The sequence below is a fragment of the Diceros bicornis genome, chromosome 20 (assembly GCF_020826845.1).
Source record: "Diceros bicornis minor isolate mBicDic1 chromosome 20, mDicBic1.mat.cur, whole genome shotgun sequence".
NCBI lineage: Eukaryota > Metazoa > Chordata > Mammalia > Perissodactyla > Rhinocerotidae > Diceros > Diceros bicornis.
Window position 1 is genome coordinate 15,527,632 of NC_080759.1, and position 27,045 is coordinate 15,554,676.

The window sequence follows — 27,045 nt, forward strand, 5'->3', positions numbered from 1 at the left end:
CTACATGGATACAGTGAAAAAATGTCATGATTCAAAATGATAGTTTCTCGTTTCCTTTTGATGATGATTTATAATAAAATTATCTCAAACCATATTTGTTTTTGTTTTTACAGTTGGTACTAGAGGGCCCAAAGTACAACTTTGTGACTTAAAGTCTGGATCCTGTTCCCACATTCTACAGGGTATTTTTTTATTTCAAACAACAACTACTTTGAGTAAACCATTCAATAAAAAGAAACATTGCTAACAATGTATTCTTTGTAAGTGACATGACTGATGTAGTTTGTGCTAGTTGTTAAAAGTCAACAGGGAAATAAAGATCCTCTGTGCATTATTCTTATAAAACTGAACTATTAAGGAGACATTTATATGAATAATGGCTATAGGGGAAGCTCAAAGGATTTGGAAGGTCTAACTCAAAGCCTTGTGTTATTTCCACATTTTAAAAAATAAACTAGTTATGAAACTTACATCAGTACATTTGTTTCATGAGCATTGTTTAATATTGTTCTGGCTGAGTAAACATTCTTAATATTTAGGTGCTTTTTTTCTCAGTAAAAATATTTTAGAAAAAGATATTGAAGGTATATTATTTGGTAAAGGTATATTAATTTAAATTATTTTTGCTACTTTTTTGTGAGTATTAGATCATCTCATTCTAAACAACGAAAAGATGAGAAGTAATTCAGAAATATACATTTGATTAATCTCTGAGAAACACAATATATCAAGAAAACTTGGTGAGATGGATAGCATTTGTTTTACGTTATCATGAATTTCTATTAGTATAAGCTAGGTAGATGAAAATATCTGATTTGAATAGTTCAGTTAAGTAAAAGTGAATGAAAATGCCAAAATCACATCCTATGAACTTATAGGAAAAAAATTTTATACAAATGCTTTTTTACAATCATGTATTAAAATATTTTTTCTATTATAACTTTCTAAAAAGAAAACATTTTTATTCTTCAAAATATTTATCTTTTATGGTTTGTTGCGGTGGCTTTTTGTTGTAGAGATAAGTGAGCTTGAGCTATATCACTTATTGATGGATTGACCTACTAGGCTAACAGCTGTATTTAAAAAGGAAGACTCACTTGCTCTGACTGTTCTTTCCAAAGCAAAACCAGGCCTTTTATAAGAAAATACCATGTGTGAGATGCCCCATAGACTTCACATTAATATTTGAAGATATTGTAAATGTGAAAAAATGATCATATCGATTTCTTTTTAATGTTTACTCTTCACTTTCTTCAGAATCAGACAAACTTAACTGCAGTATATCTTTCGATTTTTCAAATATTTTGTAAGACTTTTATACAGTTGTATTTGCAGGTCACAGACAAGAAATATTGGCAGTTTCCTGGTCGCCACGTTATGAATATATCTTGGCAACTGCAAGGTAAGATGCAAATTATTTGATTTTGAAGTTAATAATTAATGATCAGCATTTTTAAAAGACTATATTTATGAAAGATGCATATTTAGTTATTAATTAGGCCCTTAAAAATAAAATAATTGTTACAGATTTTAATTCATATCACCAAAAGAAATCTTTTCTTTACGTCATAATCCTAATCCTGACTATCCATCTTGAAGGTCCTCACCTTTTAAAAGAGAAAACAAGAGAATCTGTGTAGCAATGCAAATCTACTAGTACGTGCTATTGTAAAACAACTGTGTTTTATCATTTTTTCATACAAAAGTATAGTACTCTGTTAATTTAAAAATACTAGCATCTTAATTCATTTTCTTTAACCCAGAATTATTTTGAATCTGATTTAACACATCCATCCATTCGTTGATTCAATTTACTAATATTTAATAACTGTCTACCATGTGCCAAGCATTGTGCTAGGGACACAAGGGTAACCAAGGTATAGTCCCTTTATGAAGCTAACAGTCTAATGAGAGGAATAGTCAGAAAAATCAGCGATTACAGGACATCCTGAAAAATGCTTTAATGGAGGTACATCTCTGGTAGGTATAATATGGGAAAAGAGAGCAAGAGCACTTAACTCTGAGAGGATCAAGGGATTTGGAGAGTTTTGTTGGCTGAAGGGAAGAGCGTTGCGTATTTAAATGCTGAGGAGAAAGTACCAATAGGAAGAAATTGGTGAAGATAAGAAATGGAGGGAATAATTGGTGCATCAGGACCTTCAGTAAACGGGAGTATCAAGGACCTTGAATAAACAAGTAGTATCAAGGGTCCAGATAGAAGGGGGACATTTGATTTGGCACATGAAGGGCATTGTGAGACTAAATGGAAGGAGGAAAAGATGGGCGTGAATACAGTTAAATTTGTGGCTCGTGGAGTAGAACTTGATGTCATCTATTGAAAATAGTGGAATGGGGATGCAATTTTGAGAGAAAGTAGTAAAGATTTGGAGTTACAGTTTTAGTGAATGGGAGAGGGAGATGATTGGGGCATATAGAATTGCTGGTCAGTGTTGTGTGCTCAGTTGACGGTGTAGACCACAGCTGTACTAAGCTACAGAAATCAGAACATTAAATGACGCAGACTTAACAATTGTCTGAAAATTGTTGAAATCGTGGGTATAAGGAAGGAAATAAAATCACAAAAAGGCTTGGAGAGATCAAGGACCCAATGAGATAGTAATATGAGTGTCAGAGTAAGAAAATTAAAAACCTGAAGGACTAGGAAGTAGCAGTCGAAGATTTTGATATAGACATTTTAATAAACTTTTTGCAGAGGAATTATTACAAAAGCTATTCATATTAGTTTTATAAAAATACATGTCTGGATTTTTATAAAGCTGCCAGCCCTCCCTCTCTCAGTTTAGTCCCCAAAGAAGCTTCTGTTAATTGTTTGCAGAATGTGACACTGAAATTTATGATTTCTGAATAGAACAAGGTCTAGAATGTAGCCTTAAAAAGAGTGGCTAAAGAGGTGTGATGGTGAGGAGTTAGGTGCTGGTTGTGGGTCCCTGCTAGAGTGGATTTACATTGTTTGTGCCTAACTTGATTTTTCCTCAAATCAGAGGGAAGCTGAGAGGCTTTTAATTCTCAGAGTATCTCAGGAATTTGAATCAGTACCACCATGGACCTAGTAATTAATCTTAGGAATCAGATATGTCCAAATATAATCTATTTTAGAACAGACTTAAATCCTCAGACTTATCCCATTGCAGACGTTTTCCCCAGGTGGAAAGAAAGAAAACCAACATGAGAATGGGTATTGCTAGCTTTTTGCTGACTATTCTAGAAGTTGGCTAGGTTTGGTGATCTGTGAAAAGACTCAAGGTTATAGGAAGAGGTAAACTCTTCCTGTATATATGTAAACTTTTATGTATATATAAAAAGATTTATAAATGAGAAATAGGCTTATAAAATGCAATGTAATGCTCCTTCTAATTAAAATGGCCTGGATAAACCCAATGGGTTAGAATATTGTTGGGGTCTTTGTGAGGACATGATAGCATCAGTAGATTTTTGTTTTCTTTAGGAATAGATTAGAAGCTGAAATTGATGTGTGATCATGATTTTCCTTTCTTCTTTTCACTTACTTGAAATAAAATGAAAGAGTCTAATTTCTAGGATACATTAAATTTAGTTCTCATAAATCTGGCAAAGATTGATTTGAGTACAGGAAACCAAATAAAAATATATTGTCCTTATTATTCACCCTGTTCTCAATTTTTTTCATATAAAAAGAAAAAAACACCAAATTCCTGCCAAATAGATTCTTAAACAAAATGAAATTAGTTAACTGCTTGATTGTCTAGATGATATTTGAATAACAAACAATAGAAAGGATGTAGTAATAAACTTGCTAAGGAACAAGCTCCAAGCCTATCTAGTCCTTGGGGAGAAAGATGCTCATGGCATTAAAAACAACATAAAAAGCAGCAGAATTCTGTCCTTGTGATCTAAAAAAAGGTTTCTGGGGAGAGGGGGGAGTATTTTTTCACTTCTTTGTGCTACTATTGAACATTTGCTGAAAAGGCAAAAGTACAACAGCCCAAGTGTACAAATATATTTGTGCTAGTATGCTGAGACCTCTGTATGCCATAATACTGGAAAGGTCAGTGAAAAGTACAGTCACTATCCCAGCTATATATGTCAATGTAACATTTATTTCTTCTCAGTGCTGACAGTAGAGTAAAATTATGGGATGTGAGGAAAGCATCAGGATGTTTGATTACTCTTGATCAGCATAATGGAAAAAAGTCACAAGCTGCTGAATCAGGTAATGAAGAATGCATTAATATAGAAATATAACAATGATAGTATTTTTATATTGAAAATTTTGAATTGAAAGCAAATAAACATATAAGTTGCAATTTTTATGATTTAATAAAAAAGCATTCACGAGGGCCGGCCTGGTGGCGTAGCGGTTAAGTTTGTACGCTCTGCTTCATTGTCCCGGGGTTCACAGGTTCCGATCTGGGTGTGGCCGGACGCACCACTCATCAAGCCATGCTGTGGCGGCGTCCCCTATAAAGTAGAGGAAGATGGGCACGGATGTTGGCCCAGGGCCAGTCTTCCTCAGCAAAAAGAGGAGGACTGGCGTGGGTTGTTAGCTCAGGGCTAATCTTCCTCACAAAGGAAAGAAAAAAGCATTCACAATAAATTAGTTTCTAAATTTACATAAACCGAATTATGGTCGTCTTTCTTCAAGATGCAGGTAAGTGTGGCATTTCATCTGCCCCTGAATTTTCAAATGTAGAAACTTTTTTGGATTAACCTGTTACTTTTTTTTTTCCCTCCAGTGAGGCCTACTAATACAAATTCAGTGCCACTTAGGAAGTTACAGTAAATTGAAGGAATAGTAACATTTTGTGGCCATTGTGTCAAAATAAAATTTGCAAGCTGTGTTAAATGTGAGTTAGCTGCAATCTAGGTGACAAAGTACCTTAATTGCATTTTTACAATAGAATTTAATTTCTGTGTAGGTTAAAATTCTGATTCAAAATTAATTCTGGACCAGAAATATATTAGGATGAACTATATGAAACCTTTGATTGTTTTAATAATCTTTTTAATTAAATCAGTCGGCTTTTGAAAATTATGCTTTCTCAAACTTGTTCATTTTGAAAGTAATATAAATTTTGGTTGAGACTGGAACAGTTATTCTTTCCCTGTCAAAGGTTTTTTTAAGAAATACTAGTATTATTGGTTGTTAATAGTCTGTGGAATGCTTTTTAAATTAAAAATGGAAATAGTATATAAGAAGTTTGAAACATGTTTAATTTAAAATTTTAGTGTTAGGCTATGCATTTAATTTAGTTTGATAGCACAGCTTACTCTCCAAAGAAAAACTGTATTTGGCAGGATTTTTTTCCTTTGGTTTTCCTTTATTTTTATGGTTCTAATTTATATAGCTTATCATATTCAAATAATCCAAAGGGATGATTAATTTTAAATATAATCAACATATATTTTAAGTAATTCAGATAATTTTCCTTTAATATGTTTAAATAACTATATCATCAAGCATTAAATGTGTGTTGAATACAAGAAGAGATAAACTGAATTGTATTTTTCATTGCAGCAAATACTGCTCATAATGGGAAAGTTAATGGCTTATGTTTTACAAGTGATGGGCTTCACCTCCTCACTGTTGGTACAGATGATCGAATGAGGCTCTGGAATAGTTCCAATGGAGAAAACACACTAGTAAGAGATTTTAGATCTCCAACTTTTTGGATATATATTAAAGAAATGGATCTGTGACATATACTTGATGTTTTTCTGTAGATTTAACTCTGTTTCTTGCCTCTGAATCACGGCTTTCTTTTTATAATATTTTTCCGTTATGTGAACTAGTAGTTGTCAACTCAGGACAACCCACCCCACCTCACCCCCACCACATTCTCCCTACTTAGTGGAGAATCACTGCCCTCCTGAGCCACTGTACATAACGAGTGTGTACCATATGTCTCAGGTATGTTGGAGAAGAGTAAAAGATTGAGAACAAGATGTAAATTAAAGTTATAAATAGTCAAATTTTATACTATGTATGACTTGTAACAAAATCCAGAATGAATGTTGTAGTACCAGAACATAAAGTACTGGAATAAATGTGTTTTAAAGGTGCTAGATTCTTAGTGGTAATTAATTTCTAGTACTTTTAAAAAATTTATGTTATGGTCCTTAGCAGGTGTACCTATGGTTTAATAACTTTCAGAATAAGCTACCAAAAGTTTATAATTTGGTGATAATAATAATAGCTAATATTTTTTTGAGTTTATGTGCCAGATACTGTGTTAATAAAAATTAATATTTAATCTATGTGCTGGAGCATATATGGTCTTCTTGAATCATCATATCAACATTATGAAGGTAGTTACTGTTATAATACTCATTTTACACATGAGGAAAATGAGACATAAAATGGTTAGGTAACTTGCCTGAGTTTATACAGCTAGAAAGCAACAAAATTTAACTCTAGATTCCACTCTTACCATAGTGCTGATTGTACCCAGACTCCTTAAAGCATTTATTTAATACCTTAAGGTAGGTATTAATATTAATCATATTCCTTTGTTTAATCATTCTTTCTAGCTAATTCTCTTTCAGATACTCTAGGTATCACTTTAATTATTAAATACTAATTTTACTATAAGGTCAAAATTGTTTATACTCAGTTACTTGAGAGTTTGCTAATCCTTCATATTCTTTTTGAAATTCTTCTCCATCATGTCTCAGGCTAGAAACTCAGGCATTGTAAATTTTAATTTAGAATCTTCCATTCGTTATATCGTACTATGTCCCTAATCAGGTCACACCTTCCTTTTTTCATTTTATTCATTTGTTTAATAAATATTTATTGTGCACTTCCTGTTTGCCAGGCAGTGTTATACAGCAGTACTATCCTCATGGAGCTTACATTCTAGGGAGAGTAAGAAAGACATCCATCAATCAATCAGTAGATGGATGGATAGATGAATAGATGGATGGATAAAATATATGTTGGATGCAGTAAGTGCTGTGAAGAAAAGCAAAGCAAGGAAAGGAGCATAGAAAATACTGGGAAGTTGGAGTTGCTGTTTGACATAGGGCAGTCAGGGTAGGTCTCACTCAGAATATGACATTGGGCCTGAAGGAAATGAAGGAGTGAGCCATCAGACATCTGACAGGGAGTGCAATCCAGGCAGAGGAAGGAAGAAAGTACAAAGACCCTGAGGCAGGAGCATGGTTGAGATATCCAAGGAACATCTAAGAGGCTCTTGTGTTGGAATAGAGTAGGCAAGAGGGAGAGTAAAAGGAGAAGGAACAGGTCGTAGGCTTTTAGGCTTTGTAGGCCTTATCAGGGCTTAGGCTTTTTCTGTGGCTGAGATGGAAAGCCACTTAAGGCTTTTAAGTGGAGAAGTGGCAGGGTCACTTTGGAAAAATAGATTGGCATGAGCGTCAAAAGTGAATGTGATAAATATAAATGATACTGAGTGTATATACATAAATTGTTAATGTGATTTTATTCCATTTTTCTCTCCTTCTTGAAGGTGATACTCATTCCCTATGGATTTTTGCTAGTAAGTCCATATCTGGAATAGTGTGTTTAGAATGGATAATACATTTTAAAATGGACTTGATCAAAGTAAAAGTCATTCATGCAAAGATGACTAGAGTAGCCAAGAAACTCACCTACAAAGGGCACATGCAGGAATTTGGAACATTGATCTCAGAAAAAGTAACTCTCAGGGGAAACCCACTGTCTTCAAATATTCAAAGGGCCATCAGACAGAATAGGAAACAAATTTCAGTCCTGCCATTTAATAGTTTGGGTACATTAGGTAATTTATTTAAGGTCACATGAAAAACTATGGTCAGAGTTTCAGTGTCTTCATCTTATAAATCAGGATTATTATGTACCTAAACAGTAATTGTAAGAGTAAAATGAAAGTATGTAAAGGGTAGTACTATACCTGCTAAATACTAGGCATACCATAAATAACTACTTTCGTTGTATGGTGTTGCCTTATTAGTAGTACCCTTATTAGTTTAAAAAGATGTATGAGTACACACTTCCAATATATGTATAATTATTTATAATATATATATTTTATTAAAGGTTAATTTCTTATTTTTTAGATAAAAATTAAATAGAAATAGAAATTCTTATATTTTCTTCTCACACCTTAATGGATCATCTTGCAGACTCCTTGAGGTATGCAAACTGCACTCTAGAGACCATTGTCTTAGAGTACAGAACAAGTACCTGCAGGGAAAATTCAGAGGCAGCTTTTGATACAACAAAAGAAAAAAAAACTTCAAAGTAGCTGTTCTAGTGTTAACTGTTTTAGTTACTGGCATTATCATTCGCCCATTCATCAAGGTCTAGAAACTGAGAGTTTATCTTTTATTCTTCCCTGTCCCTTATCCCAGCTATTAAATTCAATTACAAGTCCTTTTAATTCCTTCTTAATATTTTTCATATCTGTCTTCCCTTCCGGCCTCACTCTGGGCCCTTGTGATCTCTGTTTAATTTCTCTAACATCCTTCTAACTTTTCCCAAACTCATCTCCCAGTGGAAGTCTTTTAGTGTTTCCTCAGTACTTTCAGTTTATTAAAACTGAATGCCTTTGCCTTTTGTGCCCAAGTTCTTCATAAGCTGTACCTTCTAACTCACCCGCTTCTTGCTATTTTCCCATTTTTTCCCTGTCTTTAGCCATAATGAACTACTGAGAGGTCTTTAAATATACCATGCTCTCTTGCCCTTCCATTCTGCTGCATGGACTGCTGCCTTTGCTTTATTTATTTATTTATTTATTTTGTGAGGAAGATTAGCCCTGAGCTAACATCCATGCCAATCCTCCTCTTTTTGCTGAGGAAAGACTGGCCCTGGGCTAACATCTGTGCCCATCTTCCTCCACTTTATATGGGATGCCGCCACAGCATGGCCCGACAAGTGGTGCATCAGTGCGCACCCAGGATCCGAACCCAGGCCGCCAGCAGCGGAGCGCGTGCACTTAACTGCTACGCCACCAGGCCGGCCCCTGACTTTGCTTTAGAATACTGTTCTTCCTGTCCTAGCTGCTGCTCAGGCACAGCCTCTTTTTAACTCCTCTAGCTTAGGTGCTTCCAGAGTACCCAGTGCTCACTTGTACTAAAATGTACTGTGATCGTCACTTCACTTCATCGAATGAAAGAAAAATAATATACAACATTGGCACAGTGCTTTTTGATGAGTGTAGTCTAGATTCAGTTTCTGATTCTATCATTTATTAGCCAAGAGACCTTGATCGAAATACTTAACCTTTCTAAGTGTTTTCTTTTTTGTATAATAATACTGCTAATAATAGTATAAAACAAATATTATACTATTTGTATAATAAAATTTGTATTTTATTATACTATTTGTATAATAAAATTTGTGTTTTATTATACTATTTGTATAATAAAATTTGTGTTTTATTATACTATTTGTATAATAAAATTTGTGTTTTATTATACTATTTGTATAATAAAATTTGTGTTTTATTATACAAATATTATTTGTATAATAAAACAATCTCACAGTATTATTTTCAGTATTACATGAAATAGTGCATGTAAAACATTTAGCACATTGTCTGATACGTACAACAGATGTTGACATTCAGTAAATGTTACCTGTCATTAACTATTATGCTGATAGTTGTTTGACAATAAAATGAGCTGCCTTGTGATGGAATCTCTGCATCACTGTAGGTATTCATTTAGTGACTAGATGTATATATTTCCTGGGACAATAAAAGGGATTCATAAGATAGGGAATTGGATTTTTTTTTTTTAAACTTTTATTTATTTATTTTTTCCCCCAAAGCCCCAGTAGATAGTTGTATGTCATAGCTGCACATCCTTCTAGTTGCTGTATGTGGGACGCGGCCTCAGCATGGCCGGAGACGCGGTGCGTTGGTGCGCGCCCGGGATCCGAACCCGGGCCGCCAGCAGCGGAGCGCACGCACTTAACCGCTAAGCCATGGGGCTGGCCCGAGGGAATTGGATTTGCCATCATCCTATCCCAAGTGTATGAAATCTTCCACACCTATCAAAATCTTTTCAAGGCCTTTAAGACATCTTAGCCAAAAGTAGCCTGTTCCTCTACAGTACTTTCAAAATGATATATATTATGCTCTTTATCACACACTGCTTTTTATGGTAAGCACTTAAAACAGGGACCTTAGATAATCACCCTGCACAGTGTGTGACACCTAGTAAGCGCTTAGTAAGTGATAGATTCCTCCTTTCCTTAATCTGTTATTAGAACTTCATTCCATAGGTATTGAAAAGATATTGTTAGTTTTGAGCCCACCGGTGATTTGATCACAGCAGTGATTTACAAAGATTAATAGGACAATAAGTTGCAGGATGGATTATAGGGGAAATGCTTAAGGACAAAGACAAAAGTTAGTGAGCTGATTGAGTAGTCATAACTCATTCACCATTTCCTAGTTCACATTTGGGAAGAAACATGGTATAGTGGAAAGGACATGGGTTTCTGTAGCTAGATGCTCTGATGAATGTGAATAAGATCGTCACAACTTAGCAATTCATAATTTTTCCAGGAGCAACAGAGAATTTCTAGTTGAGAAGATTTGTGTGTTTTCTCCATCACCCCCAATGTCACTCTACAAATTGTTGCACATTTAGGATCAAAAGACACAAATGAGGGAATGTTATACTTTTATTTATTTTGGGGATCATTTCTTTCTCTTTTTTTTTAATTATTATATTGAGGTCATATTGGTTTATAACATTGTGTAATTTCAGGTGTACATTATTATATATCATTTTCTGTATAGACTGCATCAAGCTCACCACCAGTAGTCTAGTTTTTATGTGTCACTGTACATATGTGCCCTTTTCCCCATTTTGCCCACCCCCCCCCACCCCCTTCCCCTCTGGTAACTTTTAATCTGTTCTCTTTATTCGTATGTTTGTTTATCTTCCACATATGAATAAAGTCACACAGTGTTTGTCTTTGTCTGGCTTATTTCACTTAACACAATACCTTCAAAGTCTGTCCATGTTGTTGCAAATGGGATGATTTTGTCTTTTTTATGGCTGAGTAGTATTCCATTGTATATATGTACCACATCTTTATCCATTCGTCCATAGAAGGGTACTTGGGTTGCTTCCACATCATGGCTATTGTGAATAATGCTGCAGTGAACAGAGGGGTGCATAAATCTCTTTGTATTGTGTATTTCATGTTCTTTGGGTAAATACCCAGTAGTGGGATAGCTGGATCATAAGGTAGTTCTATTTTTAATTTTTCGAGAAATCACCATACTGTTTTCCATAGTGGCTGCACCAGTTTGCATTCCCACCAGCAGTGTATGAGGGTTCCCTTTTCTCCACATCCTCTCCAGCATTTGTTATTTTTTTGTCGTGTTAGTTATAGCCATGCTAACAAGTGTAAGATGGTATCTTTTTGTAGTTTTGATTTGCATTTCCCTTGTAATTAGTGATGTTGAACATCTTTTCATGTACCTGTTGGACATCTGTATACCTTCTTTGGAAAAATGTCTCTTCATATCCTCTGCCCATTTTTTGATTGGGTGGTTTGGTCTTTTGTTGTTGAGTTATATGAGTTCTTTATATATTTTGGAGATTAACACCTTGTGGGATATATGATTTGCAACTATTTTCTCCCATTTGGTGGGTTGTCTTTTTGTTTTGTTCGTGGTTTCCTTTGCCTTGCAGAAGCTTTTTAGTCTGATGTAGTCCCATTGGTTTATTTTTTTCTTGTATTTCCCTTGCCTGAGTAGACACGGTATTAGAAAAGATGCTGCTAAGATCAATGTCAAAGAGTGTACTGCCTATACTATCTTCTAGGAGTTTTATGGTTTTAGGTCTTATATTCAAGCCTTTAATCCATTTTGAGTTAATTTTTGTGTATGGTGTAAGATAATGGTCTACTTTCATTCTTTTGCATGGGGCTGTCCAGTTTTCCCAACGCTACTTATTGAAGAGACTTTCCTTTCTCCATGGTGTATTCTTGGCTCCTTTGTTGAAGATCAGCTGTCCATAGATGTGTGATTTTATTTCTGGGCTTTCAATTCTGTTCCATTGATCTGTGTGTCTGTTTTTGTGCCAGTACCATGCTGCTTTGATTACTATGGCTTTGTAGTGTTTTTTTTAATTATTATTGATGTTTTAATAATTTATAACATTGTGAAATTTTGGGTTGTACATTTTTGTTTGTCCATCACCATATACATGTCTCCCTTCACCCCTTGTGCCCACCCCTTACTCCCATTGCCCCTGGTAACCACAATACGCTTTTCTCTGTCTATGTGTTGGTTCATATTCCACATATGAGTGAGATCATACAGTGTTTGTCTTTCTCTTTCTGGCTTATTTCACTTAACATAATACCCTCCAGTCCATTGTTGCAAATGGGACGATTTTGTCTTTTTTTATGGCTGAGTAGTATTCCATTGTATATATATACCACATCTTCTTGATCCAGTCATCAGTTGAGGGACGCTTAGGTTGCTTCCACTTCTCGGCTATGGTGAATAATGCTGCAATGAACGTAGGGCTGCATAAGCCTCTTTGGATTGTTGATTTCAGGTTCGTTGGATAGATTCCCAGTAGTGGGATAGCTGGATCATAGGGTATCTCTATTTTTAATTCTTTGAGGAATCTCCACACCGTTTTCCACAGAGGCTGCACCAGTTTGCATTCCCACCAGCTGTATATGAGGGTTCCTGTTTCTCCACATCCTCTCCAACATTTGTTGTTTTTTGTCTTGGTGATTATAGCCATTCTAACGGGCGTGAGGTGGTATCTTAGTGTTGTTTTGATTTGCATTTCCCTGATGATTAGTGATGTTGAACATCTTTTCATGTGCCTATTGGCCATCTGTACATCTTCTTTGGAGAAGTGTCTGTTCATTTCCTCTGCCCATTTTTTGATCGGGTTGTTTGTTTTTTTGTTGCTTAGTTGTGTGAGTTCTTTATATATTATGGAGATTAACCCCTTGTCAGATATATGTTTTGCAAATATTTTCTCCCAGCTGGTGGGCTGTCTGTTCATCTTGATTCTGGTTTCATTTGTTTTGTAGAAGCTCTTTAGTCTGATAAAGTCCCACTTGTTTATTTTTTCTTTAGTTTCCCTAGTCTGGGTAGCCATGTCATCTGAAAAGATTCCTTTATGACCAATGTCATATAGTGTGTTGCCTATATTTTCTTCTGTGAGTTTTATAGTTTCAGGTCTCACCTTCAGGTCTTTGATCCATTTTGAGTTAATTTTTGTGAATGGTGATAGCAGATGGTCCATTTTCATTCTTTTGCATGTGGCTGTCCAGTTTTCCCAGCACCATTTATTGAAGAGACTTTCCTTTCTCCATTGTATGTTCTTAGCTCCTTTGTCGAAAATTAGCTGTCCATATATGTGTGGTTTTACTTCTGGGCTTTCAGTTCTGTTCCATTGATCTGTGTGTCTGTTTTTGTACCAGTACCATGCTGTTTTGATTACTATTGCTTTGTAGTATGTTTTGAAGTCAGGGATTGTGATGCCTCCAGCTTTGTTCTTTTGTCTTAGAATTGCTTTAGCTATTCGCGGTCTTTTGTTGCCCCATATGAATTTTAGTATTCTTTTTTCTATTTCCGTGAAGAATGTCATTGGGATTCTGATTGGGATTGCATTGAATCTGTAGATTGCTTTAGGTAATATAGACATTTTAACTATGTTAATTCTTCCAATCCATGTGCATGGGATGTCTTTCCATTTCTTTATGTCATCATCAATTTGTTTCAATAATGTCTTGTAGTTTTCATTGTATAGGTCTTTCACCTCCTTGGTAAGGTTTATTCCTAGATATTTTATTCTTTTTGATGCAATTGTAAATGGTATTATCTTTTTGAGCTCTCTTTCTGTTAGTTCATTATTAACATACAGAAATGCAACTGATTTTTGTAGATTGATTTTGTACCCTGTGACTTTGCTGTAGTTGCTGATTATTTCTAAATAGTTTTCCAACGGATTCTTTAGGGTTTTCTATATATAAAATCATGCCGTCTGCAAATAGTGAGAGTTTCACTTCTCCATTGCCTATTTGGATTCCTTTTATTCCTTTTTTTTGCCTAATTGCTCTGGCCAAAACCTCCAGTACTATGTTGAATAAGAGTGGTGAGAGTGGGCAGCCTTGTCTCGTTCCTGTTCTCAGAGGAATGGCTTTCAGCCTTTCCCCGTTGAATATGATGTTGGCTGTGGGTTTTCTCATAGATAGCCTTTATTATGTTGAGGTACTTTCGTTCTATACCCATTTTGTTAAAGAGTTTTTATCATAAATGGATGTTGTATCTTGTCAAATGCCCTCTCTGCATCTATTGAGATGACCATGTGGTTTTTATCGTTTGTTTTGTTGATGTGGTGTATCACGTTGATTGATTTGCGGATGTTGAACCACCCCTGCGTCCTTGGTATAAATCCCACTTGATCATGATGTATGATCCCTTTAATGTATCGCTGTATTCAGTTTGCCAATCTTTTGTTGAGGATTTTTGCATCTATGTTCATCAGCGATATTGGCCTGTAATTTTCCTTCTTTGTATTGTCTTTGTCTTTGGTTTTGGTGTCAAGGTGATGTTGGCCTCGTAGAATGTGTTAGGAAGTGTTCCATCTTCCTCTATTTTTTGGAATAGTTTGAAAAGGGTGGGTATTAAAGCTTCTTTGAATGTTTGGTAAAATTCACTGGAGAAGCCATCTGGTCCTGGACTTTTATTTTTTGGGAGGTTTTTGATTACTATTTCAATCTCTTTACTTGTGATTGGTCTATTCAGATTCTCCATTTCTTCTTGGTTCAGTTTTGGGAGGTTGTATGAGTCTAAGAATTTATCCATTTCTTCTAGATTGTCCAATTTGTTGGCATATACTTCCTCATAGTATTATCTTATAATCCTTTGTATTTCCATGGTATCCATTGTGATTTCTCCTCTTTCATTTCTCACTTTATTTATTTAAGCCTTTTCTTTTTTTTTCTTAGTAAGTCTGGCTAAGGGTTTGTCAATTTTGTTTATCTTCTCAAAGAACCAACTCTCTGTTTCATTAATCCTTTCTACTGTTTTTTTGGTCTCAATTTCATTTATTTCTGCTCTGATTTTTATTATTTCTCTCCTGCTGACTTTGGGCTTTGTTTGTTCTTCTTTTTCTAGTTCTGTTAGGTGTAATTTAAGGTTGCTTAGTTGGGCTTTTTCTTGTTTGTTAAGGTGGGCTTGTATCACTATGAGTTCCCCCTCAGGATGGCTTTTGCTGCATCCCATATGATTTGGTATGGCATATTTTCCTTTTCATTTGTTTCCATATATTGTTTGATTTCTCCTTTAATTTCATCAGTGATCCATTGGTTGTTCAGTAGCATGTTGTTTAATCTCCACATCTTTGTCACTTTCCCAGTTTTTTTCTCGTAGTTGATTTCCAGTTTCATAGCATTATGGTCTGAAAAGATGCTTGTTTTGATTTCAATCTTCTTAAATTTATTTAGGCTTGCTTTGTTTCCTAACACGTGGTCTATCCTTGAGAATGTTCCATGCGTGCTTGAGAAGAATGTGTAGTCAGCTGTTTTTGGATGGAGTGCTCTGTATATATCCACTAGGTCCATGTCATCCAGTTTTTCATTTAAGTCCGCTGTTTCTTTATTGACTTTTTGTCTGGGTGATCTATCCATTGATGTAAGTGGGGTATTAAGATCCCCTGCTATTATTGTGTTATTGTTAATATCTCCTTTTAGGTTTGTTAATAGTTGCTTTATGTGCTTTGGTGCTCCTATCTTGGGTGCATATATATTTATAACTGATATGTCTTCTTGGTGGAGTGTCCCTTTTATCATTATATATTGCCTTTCTTTGTCTCTCTTAACCTGTTTTATCTTGAAGTCTACTTTGTCTGATATGAGTATGGCAACACCTGCTTGCTTTTGTTTGCCGTTAGCTTGGAGTATTGTCTTCCATCCTTTCACTCTGAGCCTGTGCTTGTCTTGAGAGCTGAGATGTGTTTCCTGAAGGCAACATGTTGTTGGGTCTTGCTTTTTAACCCATCCTGCCACTCTGTATCTTTTGATTGGAGAGTTCAGTCCATTTACATTTAGGGTAATTATTGATATATGAGGGCTTAATGTTGCTGTTTTGTCACTTATTTTCCAGTTCTGTTGCATTCCCTCTGTTTCTTGGCCCATGTGTTTTGGACTGCCAATTCAGTTTGGTTGTTCTGTCTTATGACTCTTCTAGTTTTCTCTTTGTTTATCATATGTGATTTTGTTTTGATTATTTGTTTAGTGGTTACCTTGAGGTTTGTATAAAAAATCTTGTGTATGAGATAGTCCATTATCTGATGGCCTTTTGTTTCCTTATACTAAGACAATTCAATCTCTTTCCTCTTCCCCTTCTAAGTCATTCTTCTTACAACTTGTTCTATCTTGTGTTGTGGGTGTATGTTTACAGTCATGAGGTTATATTTATTTTTGGTGATTTCCTTCCTTTGATCTTTGATTTTGGTATTTAAGTGGTTGCTAACCTATTACAGTAAAGATCTACTATTTTTCTGATTTTGTCTACCTATTTTTCTCCTTGCTCCAAGCTTTGTATTCCCTTTCTCTTCATTTTTTCAGGCCTGAGGCCTTCTTGAGTATTTCTTGTAGTGGGGGTCTCATGGCCATGAACTCCCTTAGCTTTTGTTTATCTGGGAAAGTTACTATTTCTCCATCATATTTGAAGGATATTTTTGCTGGATAGAGTATTCTTGGCTGAAAGTTTTTGTCTTTCAGTATTTTGAATATATCATTACAGTCTCTTGTAGCCTGTAAAGTTTCTGTTGAAAAATCCACTGAGAGCCTGATGGGAGTTCGTTTGTATGTTATTTTTTGTTTTTGTCTAGCTGCCCTTAATATTGTTTCCTTGTCATTGACTTTAGCCAGCCTTATCACTATATGCCGTGGAGTGGGCATTTGCCTGTTGATGTGTTTAGGCCACCTGTTGGCTTCACTTACTGGTATTTCCTGCTCCTTCCCCAGATTTGGGAAGTTCTCAGCTATTATTTCCTTGAATAGGCTCTCTGTTCCTCTTTCCCTCTCTTCTCCCTCTGGAATACCTATAATTCTTATGTTACATTTGCTAATAGAGTCAAATATTTCTCGGAGACTTTCTCCATTTCTTTTTAGTCTTAGTTCTGTCTCCTCCATCTGGAACATATCTGTATTCCCATCCCCTATGATGCTAATTCTTTCCTCCATATTGTCAGCTCTGTTCTTTAAAGATTCCAGATTCTCCTTTATCTCCTCCATTGTGTTCTTCATCTCCATCAGTACTGATTGGGTTTTTTTTATGATTTCAATCTCTTTTGTGAAGAAACTTCTTATCTCATTGAATTGTTTGTGTTATCTTGTATTTCGTTGAGTTTTTTTATGATAGCTATTTTGAAATCTCTGTTGTTTAGGTTATGGATTTCTCTGCCTTCGGGGTTGGTTTCTAGGTTCTTGTCATTTTCCTTCTAGTCTGGTGATTTCATGTACCTTTGCATTGTGGTTCTTGTATTCGCTTTGTTTTTCCTCATCCTGGAAATACCTGTTTGCACTTTCCACCTGCCGCCACCGTGTGGGGGTTAAGGGCTGTGTAATCTGAGCCGCCTGTGCTCTGCCCAGGCTCTTCCATGCGATCTGCCTGGCCTCTCTATCTGGTCTGGTCGGCTGAGCTGCAGTGTCAGGCATGCGGGGGGTTGGGGACTCTTTCTTTTGCCCGCTGGGTCCCTGGAGTGGGGGGCTTCTCGGTTGCCCCTCGCTATCCACTCTCCTGGGCTGCTCAGTTGTTGATGGCACCCCTGCAGCAGTTCTGAGTCCTCTTGTGTGGGAGTTTCCCACTTGCTGAGAGAGCCCGAAGAGCTACAGTTTCCCCGCAGAGGGCTGCCCCTCCCCCCTCTCTGGGAGCTGCGTGGCCCCAGAACACTGATCTGATGGAGAGGGAGAGGATTTCTCCTTACCTCTCCCCACTTCTTCCGGGGGCCCCAGCACATCCAGTCTCAGATGTGCGGCAGCGTGGATCTTTCCGATCTTCTTTTTTGCTGTGTAGGAGTCCATTCTTGGTCTGTGCCTGACCGTTTTGTTGTATCTTATCGGGAAGAGTTTACGGGAAAGCGCACTCCACCATGCTGCTGACATCACTCCCCTGTGGTGTATTTTGAAGTCAGAGATTGTGATGCCTCCAGCTTTGTTCTTTTTTCTCAAGATTGCTTTGGCTGTTAGGGTTCTTTTGTTGTTCCATGTAAATTTTAGGATTCTTTGTTCTATTTCCGTGAAAAATGTCATTGGGATTCTGATATGGATTGCATTGAATCTGTAGATTGCTTTAGGTAATATGAACATTTTAACTTTATTTATTCTTCCAATCCATGTGCATGGAATATCTTTCCATTTCTTTATGTCATCATTGATTTCTTTCAATAATGTCTTATAGCTTTCATTGTATAGGTCTTTCACCTCCTTGGTTAAATTTACTCCTAATATTTTATTGTTTTTGTTGCAATTGTAAATGGTTGGTTAAATTTATTCCTAGATATCTTATTCTTTTCATTGCAATTGTAATTGGGATTGTATTCTTTAGTTCTCTTTCTGCTAGTTTGGAATTAGAGTATAGAAATGCAACGGATTTTTGGAAGTTGATTTTGTACCCTGTAACTTTGCTGTAGTTGTTGGTTATTTCTAATAGTTTTCTGGTGGATTCTTTAGCGTTTTCTGTATAGAGAATCATGTCCTCCACAAACAGAGTTTCACTTCTTCCTTTCCAATTTGGATACCTTTTATTTCTTTTTCTTGCCTAATTGCTCTGGCCAAAACCTCCAGTACTATGTTGGATAAGAGTGGCAAGAGTAGGCACCCTTGTCTTGTTCCTGTTTTCAAAGGGATGGCTTTCAGTTTTTCATTGTGGATTATGATGTTGACTGTGGGTTTGTCATATATGGCCTTTATTATGTTGAGGTACTTTTCTTCTATACTCATTTTATTGAGAGTTTTTATCATAAATGGATGTTGGATCTTGTAAAATGCTTTCTCTGCATCTATTGAGATGATCATGTTTTTATTCCTCATTTTGATTGCATTGATTGATTTGTGGATGTTGAACCATCCCTGCATCTCTGGTATAAATCCCACTTGGTCATGGTGTATGATCCTTTTAATGTATTACTGTATTCGATTTGCTAATACTTTATCGAGGATTTTTGCATCTAGGTTCTTCAGTGATATTGGCCTGTAGTTTCCCTTCTTTATGTTGTCCTTGTCTGGTTTTAGTATTAGGGTAAGTTTGGCCTCTGAGAATCAATTGGGAAGTGCTCCATCTTCTTCAATTTTTTGGAATAGTTTGAGAAGGCTAGGTATTAACTCTTCTTTGAATGTTTGGTGGAATACCCCAGAGAAACCATCTGGTCCTGGACTTTTATTTTTGGGGAGGTTTTTGATTACTGTTTCAATCTCTTTAATTGTGATTGGTCTATTCAGATTCTCTATTTCTTCTTGATTCAGTTTGGGGATGTTGTATGAGTCTTAGAATTTATCCATTTCTTCTAGTTATCCAATTTGTTGGCATATAGTTTTTCCTAGTATTCTCTTATAATCTTTTGTATTTCTGTGGTATCCATTGTAATTTCTCCTCTTTCATTTTTAATTTTATTTATTTTCACCTTCTCTTTTTTTTTTCTTAGTGAATCTGTCTAAAGGTTTGTCAATTTTGTTCATCTTCTCAAAGAACCAGTTCTTAGTTTCATTGCTCCTTTCTATTGTTTTTTTAGTCTCTATTTCATTTATTTCTGCTCTGATTTTTATTATTTTCCTCCTTCTGATGACTGAGATTTGTTTGTTCTTCTTTTTCTAGTCCTGTTAGGTGTAGTTTAAGATTACTTATTTGAGATTTTTCTTGTTTGTTGAGGTATACCTCTATTGCTATAAATTTTCCTCTTAGTATGGCTTTTGCTGCATTGTGTAAGTGTTGGTATGTTGTGTTTTCATTTTCATTTATCTCCAGTTGTTTTTTGATTTCTCCTTTGATTTCTTCATTGATCCAGTGGTTGTTCAGTAGCATGTTGTTTAGTTTCCACATATTTTTGCCTTTCTCAGCTTTTTTCTGGTGGTTGCTTTCTAGTTTTATAGCATTGTGGTCCGAAAAGATGCCCAATGTGATTTTGATCTTCTTAAATTTATTGAGGCTTGTCTTGTTTCCCAGCATATGATCTGTCTTTGAGAATGTTCCATGTGCACTTGAGAAGATTATGTATTCTGCTGTTTTGGATGGAATGTTCTATATATATATCTATTAAGTCCCTCTGGTCTAGTGTTTCATTTAAGACCACTGTTTCCTTGTTGACTGTCTGGATGAGCCATCCATTGATGTAAGTGGGGTGTTGCGTTCCCCTACTATGATTGTGTTGCTGTCAATTTCTCCCTCTACGTCTCTGTTAATAGTTGCTGTATATACTTTGGTGTTTCTTTGCATATATATTCCTAAGTGTTATGTCCTCTTGGTGGAATGTCCCTTTTAGCCTTATATACGGCTTCTCTTTGTCTGTCATTGTTTTTTTTATCTCGACGGCTTCTTTGTCTGATATAAATATGGCAACACCTGCTTTCTTTTGCTCGCTCTTTTCTTGGGGTATCATCTTCCATCCCTTCAGTCTAAGCCTATGTTTGTCTTTAGAGCTGAGATGAGTTTCCTGGGAGGCAGCATATCGTTGGGTCTTGTTTTTTAATCCATCCAGCCACTCTGTGTCTTTTGTTTGGAGAATTCAATCCATTTATATTTAGAGTGATTATTGATATATGATGGCTTAATACTGCCATTTTATCTCTTGTTTTGCTGGTGTTCTATATTTCCATTGTTTCTTTTCCCTTGTATTTTTTCTGACTGCCATTTCAGTTAGGTGGTTTTCTGTGATTCTCAGTTTTCTCTTTATTTATGATTTGTGGCTGTGCTCTGGTTTTTTTGTTTAGTGGTACCATGAGGTTTGTATAAAATATCTCATATATAAGATAATTCCTTTTCTGATAGCCTCTTGTCTCCATTAGCCTAAGCAGGTTCCATTCCTTTTCTCTTCCCCTTCTGAGTTACTGTTGTCACAATTCTTTTTTGTGTTGTGAGTTTGTGACTAAATTGAAGTGTTTAGAGTTATTTTTGATGCTTTCCTTCCTTTTATCTTTTATGTTAGAATTGTTTGCTAACCTGTTCTGATAGAGAGCTGCAATTTTCTGATTTTTCTCTGTCTCTTTATCTCCTTGCTCAAAGCTTTGTAAACCTTTGCCTTTTTGTTTCTGGTAGGAGGGCTTCCTTCCTCATGTCTTCTAAGGCACGTCTAGTGGCGATGAACTCCCTCAGCTTTTGTTTATCTGGGAAAGCTTTTATTTCTCCATCATATGTGAAGGATAGTTTCGCTGGATAGAGTATTCTTGGCTGAAAGTTTTTGTTTTTTGGTATTTTGAATGTATAATTCCATTCTCTCCTAGCCTGTAAGGTTTCTGCTGAGAAATACACTGAAAGCCTGATGGGGGTTCCTTTGTAGTTTATTTCCTTCTGCCTTGCTGCCCTTAATATTTTTTCTTTGTCATTGACTTTCACCAGGTTTGCTATTATATGCCTTGGAGAAGTTCTTTTTGCATTGATGTAATTAGGAGTCCTGTTGGCTTCATGTACTTCTAAGTCCATTCCTTCCCCAGGTTTAGGAAGTTCTCAGCTATTATTTCTAAGCTCTCAGCTATTAGTTCTAAGCTCTCTGCTCCTTCCTCCCTCCCTTCTCCCTCTGGAAAACCTATAATCCTTATGTTGCTTTTCCTAGTTGAGTCAGATATTTCTCCAAGAATTTCCTCATTTTTTTTAAATCTTAGTTCTCTCTCCTCCTCCACCTGAAGCATTTCTATATTTCTATCCTCTTATTAACTAATTCTGTCCTCTGTAATGTCAGCTCTACTTTTTATGGTTTCTAGATTATTTTTTATCTCATTAATCGTGTTCTTTGTAGCTAGAATTTCTGTATAGTTTTTTTTTAAGGGTTTTAATCTCTTTGGTGAAGTATTCCTTCTGCTCATTAATTTTATTCCTGAGCTCATTGAACTGTCTTTCTGAGTTTTCTTGTAACTTGTTGAGTTTCTTTATGACAGCTATTTTGAATTCTCCGTCATTTAGATTGTAAACTTCTGTTATTTCAGGATTGGTTCCTGGAGACTTGTCATTTTCCTTCTGCTCTGAAGTGTTACTGTATTTCTTCATGGTGTTTGATGAATTGATCGTTTGCTGGTGCATTTCTGATAGTATCAGGTCGCAGATTCCACCTGCCACCACTGGGGGTGGGAGGGCAGGAGATATGTTTTCTGATCCTGCCCTGTCTGCTGGTAGTTGTGCCCATAGGGCCCCTCTGTGTTTGTGTGGGCTGGCCACAGCAGCTCAGCAGGTTGTGCTCACCAGGGTGGGGCCTCTGCGCTCAGCAGGCGGGTCACTCACTGCAGACGGGGCCTCTGCTTGGTGGGTCGCTCTTGCGCAGTCCAGTGCTGCACTTGCAGGTGGTTTGGCTGAGCTGCTGCGCTTGGTGGGCAGGGTGCTTTAGTGGGGGCTGAAGTGCTGCCACTCAGTGGGGAGCAGTCCCACGGGTGGGGCCTCCACGGCACAGTGGGCACTACCACGGGCCAGCCTACTACTATGAAATTGTTTGCGTGCGGACTGGGCTGCCCCTGCCTCCACTTACAGTCACAGGCTGCTGTGTGAGGATCTAGGACCTGGATCACTGCTGCCAGGGAGGGGGAGAGGTCTGCTCACTTATTTCCACTGCTTCCCAGGGATCAAGTCCCCCCACCTTCAGATGTGTGGCTGCATGGATCTCTCAGGCATCCTGTTGTGCTGTGTAGGGAATCCTCTGTTGATTAATGAATGTCCATTTAATTGTAACTTAGAGGGGAGAGACAAAGGAAACAACTCACTCTGCCATGATGCTGATGTCATTCTCATTATACTTTTAAATATATATAGGAATTAACAAATCTAGGGACTTAACTCAATACCTTTATGTCCTAGGTGCTCTCATATGCATTATTTCATTTGATTTTTCACAATAACTCTGGTAAATGATGTTATTTCTATTTAGCAGATTAGAATAATGAAACTCAGAGGTTAAATCATTCATTACTCGTAAGAGGCAAGACAAAGGGGAAGGGGTGGAGTGGGTTTCAAAAACCCAAGTCTACCGACTGTAAGTTTAATGCTTTAATATTTCACTCTACTGCTGCTGCAGTGGGCTAGCTGAATACATGTGCTCTGTTCTGTCACAGGAAGGGTGAGTAAGCTGAGTGTAGTGTCCACAGATTATCAGCATATATCCATTTGTGCCTCAGTGTTTATTTATACACACACACACACACACACACACACACACACACATGTACATATGCACTCATACTCAACCTTTAGAAAAAAGAGAAAAAGGCAAATCATTGTCTGTTTAAACTCCAGTATTAGCCATAGTCAAAGGAGATTTTGGTGATCTGCAAGCTAATAATTCCCAAATGATTAGCTATTGGTTTTACACCTACCCTGGGCTGCTCATGTAAATTATCAACAGGAAGTAAACCTGACTGTCAGTTTCTTTAGCCCAAAACTTCTCAGACTTTGATGAGCCTACAGATCACCTAGGGATCTTGTGAAAATGAAGATTCTAGTTCATTAGGATTGGGATAGTGCCTGGAATTCTGCGTTTCTAACTGCTTGGATGATGCTGATGTGGTCGGGTTTGCATCTTGGTGTACATGGGCAGAATTTTTATTTTTGTCCCCAATATGTAATTATTTATACAAAGCTGCAGTTATAGTATACACAGTATTTGTGTTCTGTGCTTTTTTGTACTTGGCTTTTATCTCTATTTTCTGCATAATTTTCATAATTATGATTTTTAATTGCTATATAAACTGAGAGTTAATATCATTAGAAATTTACATCTGCTCTCAGTTATTTTGCCATTCTAGATAATGCTGCATTGAATTCCTCTGGGCATACGGCTTTTTGCTTTTTAATTATTTCCCTAAGATAAATTCCCAGAAATAGTTACTAGGTCAAGGGGTAAGAATATCTCTGTTGTTTGATGGGTACAGAGTTTCAGTTTTGCAAGATGCAAAGAGTTCTGGAGATGGACGGTGGTGATGGTTGCACAACAGTGTGAATGTACTTAATGTCACTGAACTGTACACTCTGAATATGGTTGAGATGGCAAATTTTATGTGTATTTACCACAATTAAAAATGTTTTAAAATAAAAAGAAAGTCACCTCCCCCCAAAAGAATGTCTTTGTATTTTGTTGCATAATAAGCCATTTGGCCTTTTATAAGGAATAACCAGATTCAGTGCCATCAACATGTTTACATCATTTGTACCAATATTCAGTGTCTTATGGTTTTGTCAGATTTTTGCTAACTGATCTAAAATGATTCTTTAAGATTGCCTTAATTTGCATTTTATTTCTATCCAGGTTGAAATGTAAACATTTGCTTTTGTGGGGTTTTTTTTTCCTATTTGTATTTCCCTCTTATGTGAAATGTACATTTATGTCGTTGGCTCTTGTTTCTATTAGGACATTGATCATATTCTTTAGATTTAATAGAGCTCTTTCTATAGTATAATATTTTAAGTAAATATTTCTTCTAGTCTTTATTGTCTTTTTAATTCAGATTTAAGAAGTGAGTAACTTGATGATTTTACATCCTACAGGTGAACTATGGAAAAGTTTATAATGACAGTAGAAAAGGATTGAAATTCACTGTCTCCTGTGGCTGCAGTTCAGAATTTGTTTTTGTACCATATGGTAGCACCATTGCTGTTTATACAATTCACTCAGGAGAACAGCTAACTATGCTTAAGGGACATTATAAAAGTGTTGACTGCTGTGTATTTCAGTCTAATTTCCAGGTAAGAATGATACTTAAGGGAATTTAAAATGTTCAGTTAGCTAGCTTGCCAGACTAGTCGTATATAAAGGAGTAAATCGCAATTTTGTTCTGAGGACTTATACTTTTTTTTTTCTGAGGAAGATCACGCCTGAGCTAACATCCATGCCAATCTTCCTCTTTTTGCTGAGGAAGACTGGCCCTGAGCTAACATCCGTGCCCATCTTCCTCCACTTCATGTGGGACTCCGCCACAGCATGGCCCAACAAGCATCGCGTCAGAGCGCACCCGGGATCCAAACCCGGGCCACCAGCAGCGGAGCGTGCACACTTAACCACTATGCCACAGGGCCGGCCCCCTGAGGGCTTATACTTTTAATCCACATTTGAGCTAGTGTTTATTTAATAGAGGAGAATACTGGATAGATTTTTAGATGGTATAGGATGTATATATGAATCAATATACTACTGGGCAACTTGACTGGGATAAATTCTTTTTTTGTGTATAGGCTCCATTTATTAAGCAGTTGAAAATTTCTGGCAAATTAAAATAATTTCTTGCAAACAATATTTTGGGAAAAAATGGAATATATGGTCTAATCTCAAAATGTAGTTAGTGTATCTTGATTTATGTTTGTGTGAGTCTGTCTAAAATTTTGTTTATTTTTTCCTTATTTTCTGCCAGTGGCTAATAAGTTTGCTTTTGAGTTGATGCAACTTACATAATTTCTTAAATACCTATGGCTTTTGTTTATTTAACATTCTGACCTTTCTCTTTCATCTCACCAATGGAGCAGATTGTTTTTTTCAGAGAACATTTGCACAAATTACCTCATGTGCTCCTTTAAATGAATCTCTAATATAGCAAGACTTGGTATTTTTATTTTCCCTGTTTTGTAGGTAAGAAAATGAGGCTCATGAAAGTTAAATACTGATAGAATGAAAATTATGGATTATTAGAGCTAGGAGGGACTTTATCACTTGGTGAAGCTCTTATTTATTCATTCATTAATACTGATTAGTTAATTTTTGTCTGACACTATGTAGGGCTGATTTTTCAGCCAGCACACATCAGTGTGGCAATATCCATTATTAAAATATTCAAGTATATATCCTACTGTTTGTTAAATAACTATTGTACCAAGCCCCATAAATAACCTCCAGCTTTGCCCCCTTCCCTGGGGCCTCCTAGACGTCAGCTCAAACCCAGAAGCTAAGAGGGACTTTCAGGACCTTGCTTCCCACCCTGTGGCCAGTATCTCTTCTGATTGGTCAGTGTCCTGATGTACCAGTTGTTAAATATTTTTAGTGTTACTTCTGGGAGAAAACTAAAGCACCAGAGAGGTGACATGACTTGCCTCAAACCTGCAAGTAGTTATTGACAGAGCATGATTATCCATTCAAAGAAATTCTTAAAATACTCTTTTCTTGTCTAGAGTCACTTAGAGACAGCCAAGATTTTAACTCAGGTATTCTGACTACAATTATTGCTTTCCACCAAATCAGAGCTGCCTAACAGGTATGCCTAGAATGGATTACAAGTGTGCCAAGATATTGATTCCCCTCAATCCATGGAGTAGCTGGGACAAGACTGGGACAGCTGGAAACCTGGGGCCATTTCCCACCTGACAAATACCTTTTCTATATGTGCTGTGTACTCAGAAATTTTTGAATCACTGCGCTGTATCAGAAAGCTTCCAACTCTTATCCCATCCTATCTATTATGATTTCTGAAAAGGAAAATAACTATAAATCTCAAAAGTAAAAGAGAGTAGTGCTTTTGCATCCATTTAGCAGCAGAAGCCTTTTGCAAATTAAATATTACACAAAACTCTCTGAAAATAAAATTGATATTTGTAGTAATTCTGTCATAAATATAAAAATCTGACAAGATATACCCAATATCAAAATAAACAATGATAATAATGGATTATAACCCATTGACTAAAATAGGGATCCATGAATCCATTCTGGTATAAGTAAGTAAACTAATAAATTGAAAGTCTGATGAGGAATGGGATATTTACGTAGTCTCAAAGTACCACCCCACAAAATATTAATTACAAAGGTAAAATGAGTAATTTTACTTTGAGGAAGCCTGGCAGATATCACCTTAATCAAATGATCAAAGTTACTATCCCAGTAGGGGACATCACTTGTGTGATATTCTTGGCAAAGATGCGTTAGCTGAATTTA

General features: G+C 36.4%; 1 protein-coding gene across 4 annotated transcripts in view; it reads left to right on the top strand.

Moving 5' to 3' along the window:
• Positions 1-27,045, top strand: part of ERCC8 (ERCC excision repair 8, CSA ubiquitin ligase complex subunit) — a 67,622-nt gene that overhangs the window by 30,133 nt on the left and 10,444 nt on the right. For 3 of the 4 annotated variants that reach the window (XM_058564024.1, XM_058564023.1, XM_058564026.1), the window contains 5 exons: positions 114-182; positions 1,324-1,402; positions 4,110-4,210; positions 5,516-5,640; positions 24,675-24,872. In XM_058564024.1, coding sequence (XP_058420007.1) covers positions 114-182; positions 1,324-1,402; positions 4,110-4,210; positions 5,516-5,640; positions 24,675-24,872 — 572 coding nt within the window. The remainder of the gene's footprint in view (positions 1-113; positions 183-1,323; positions 1,403-4,109; positions 4,211-5,515; positions 5,641-24,674; positions 24,873-27,045) is intronic. The other variant, XM_058564025.1, reaches the window with a different exon arrangement.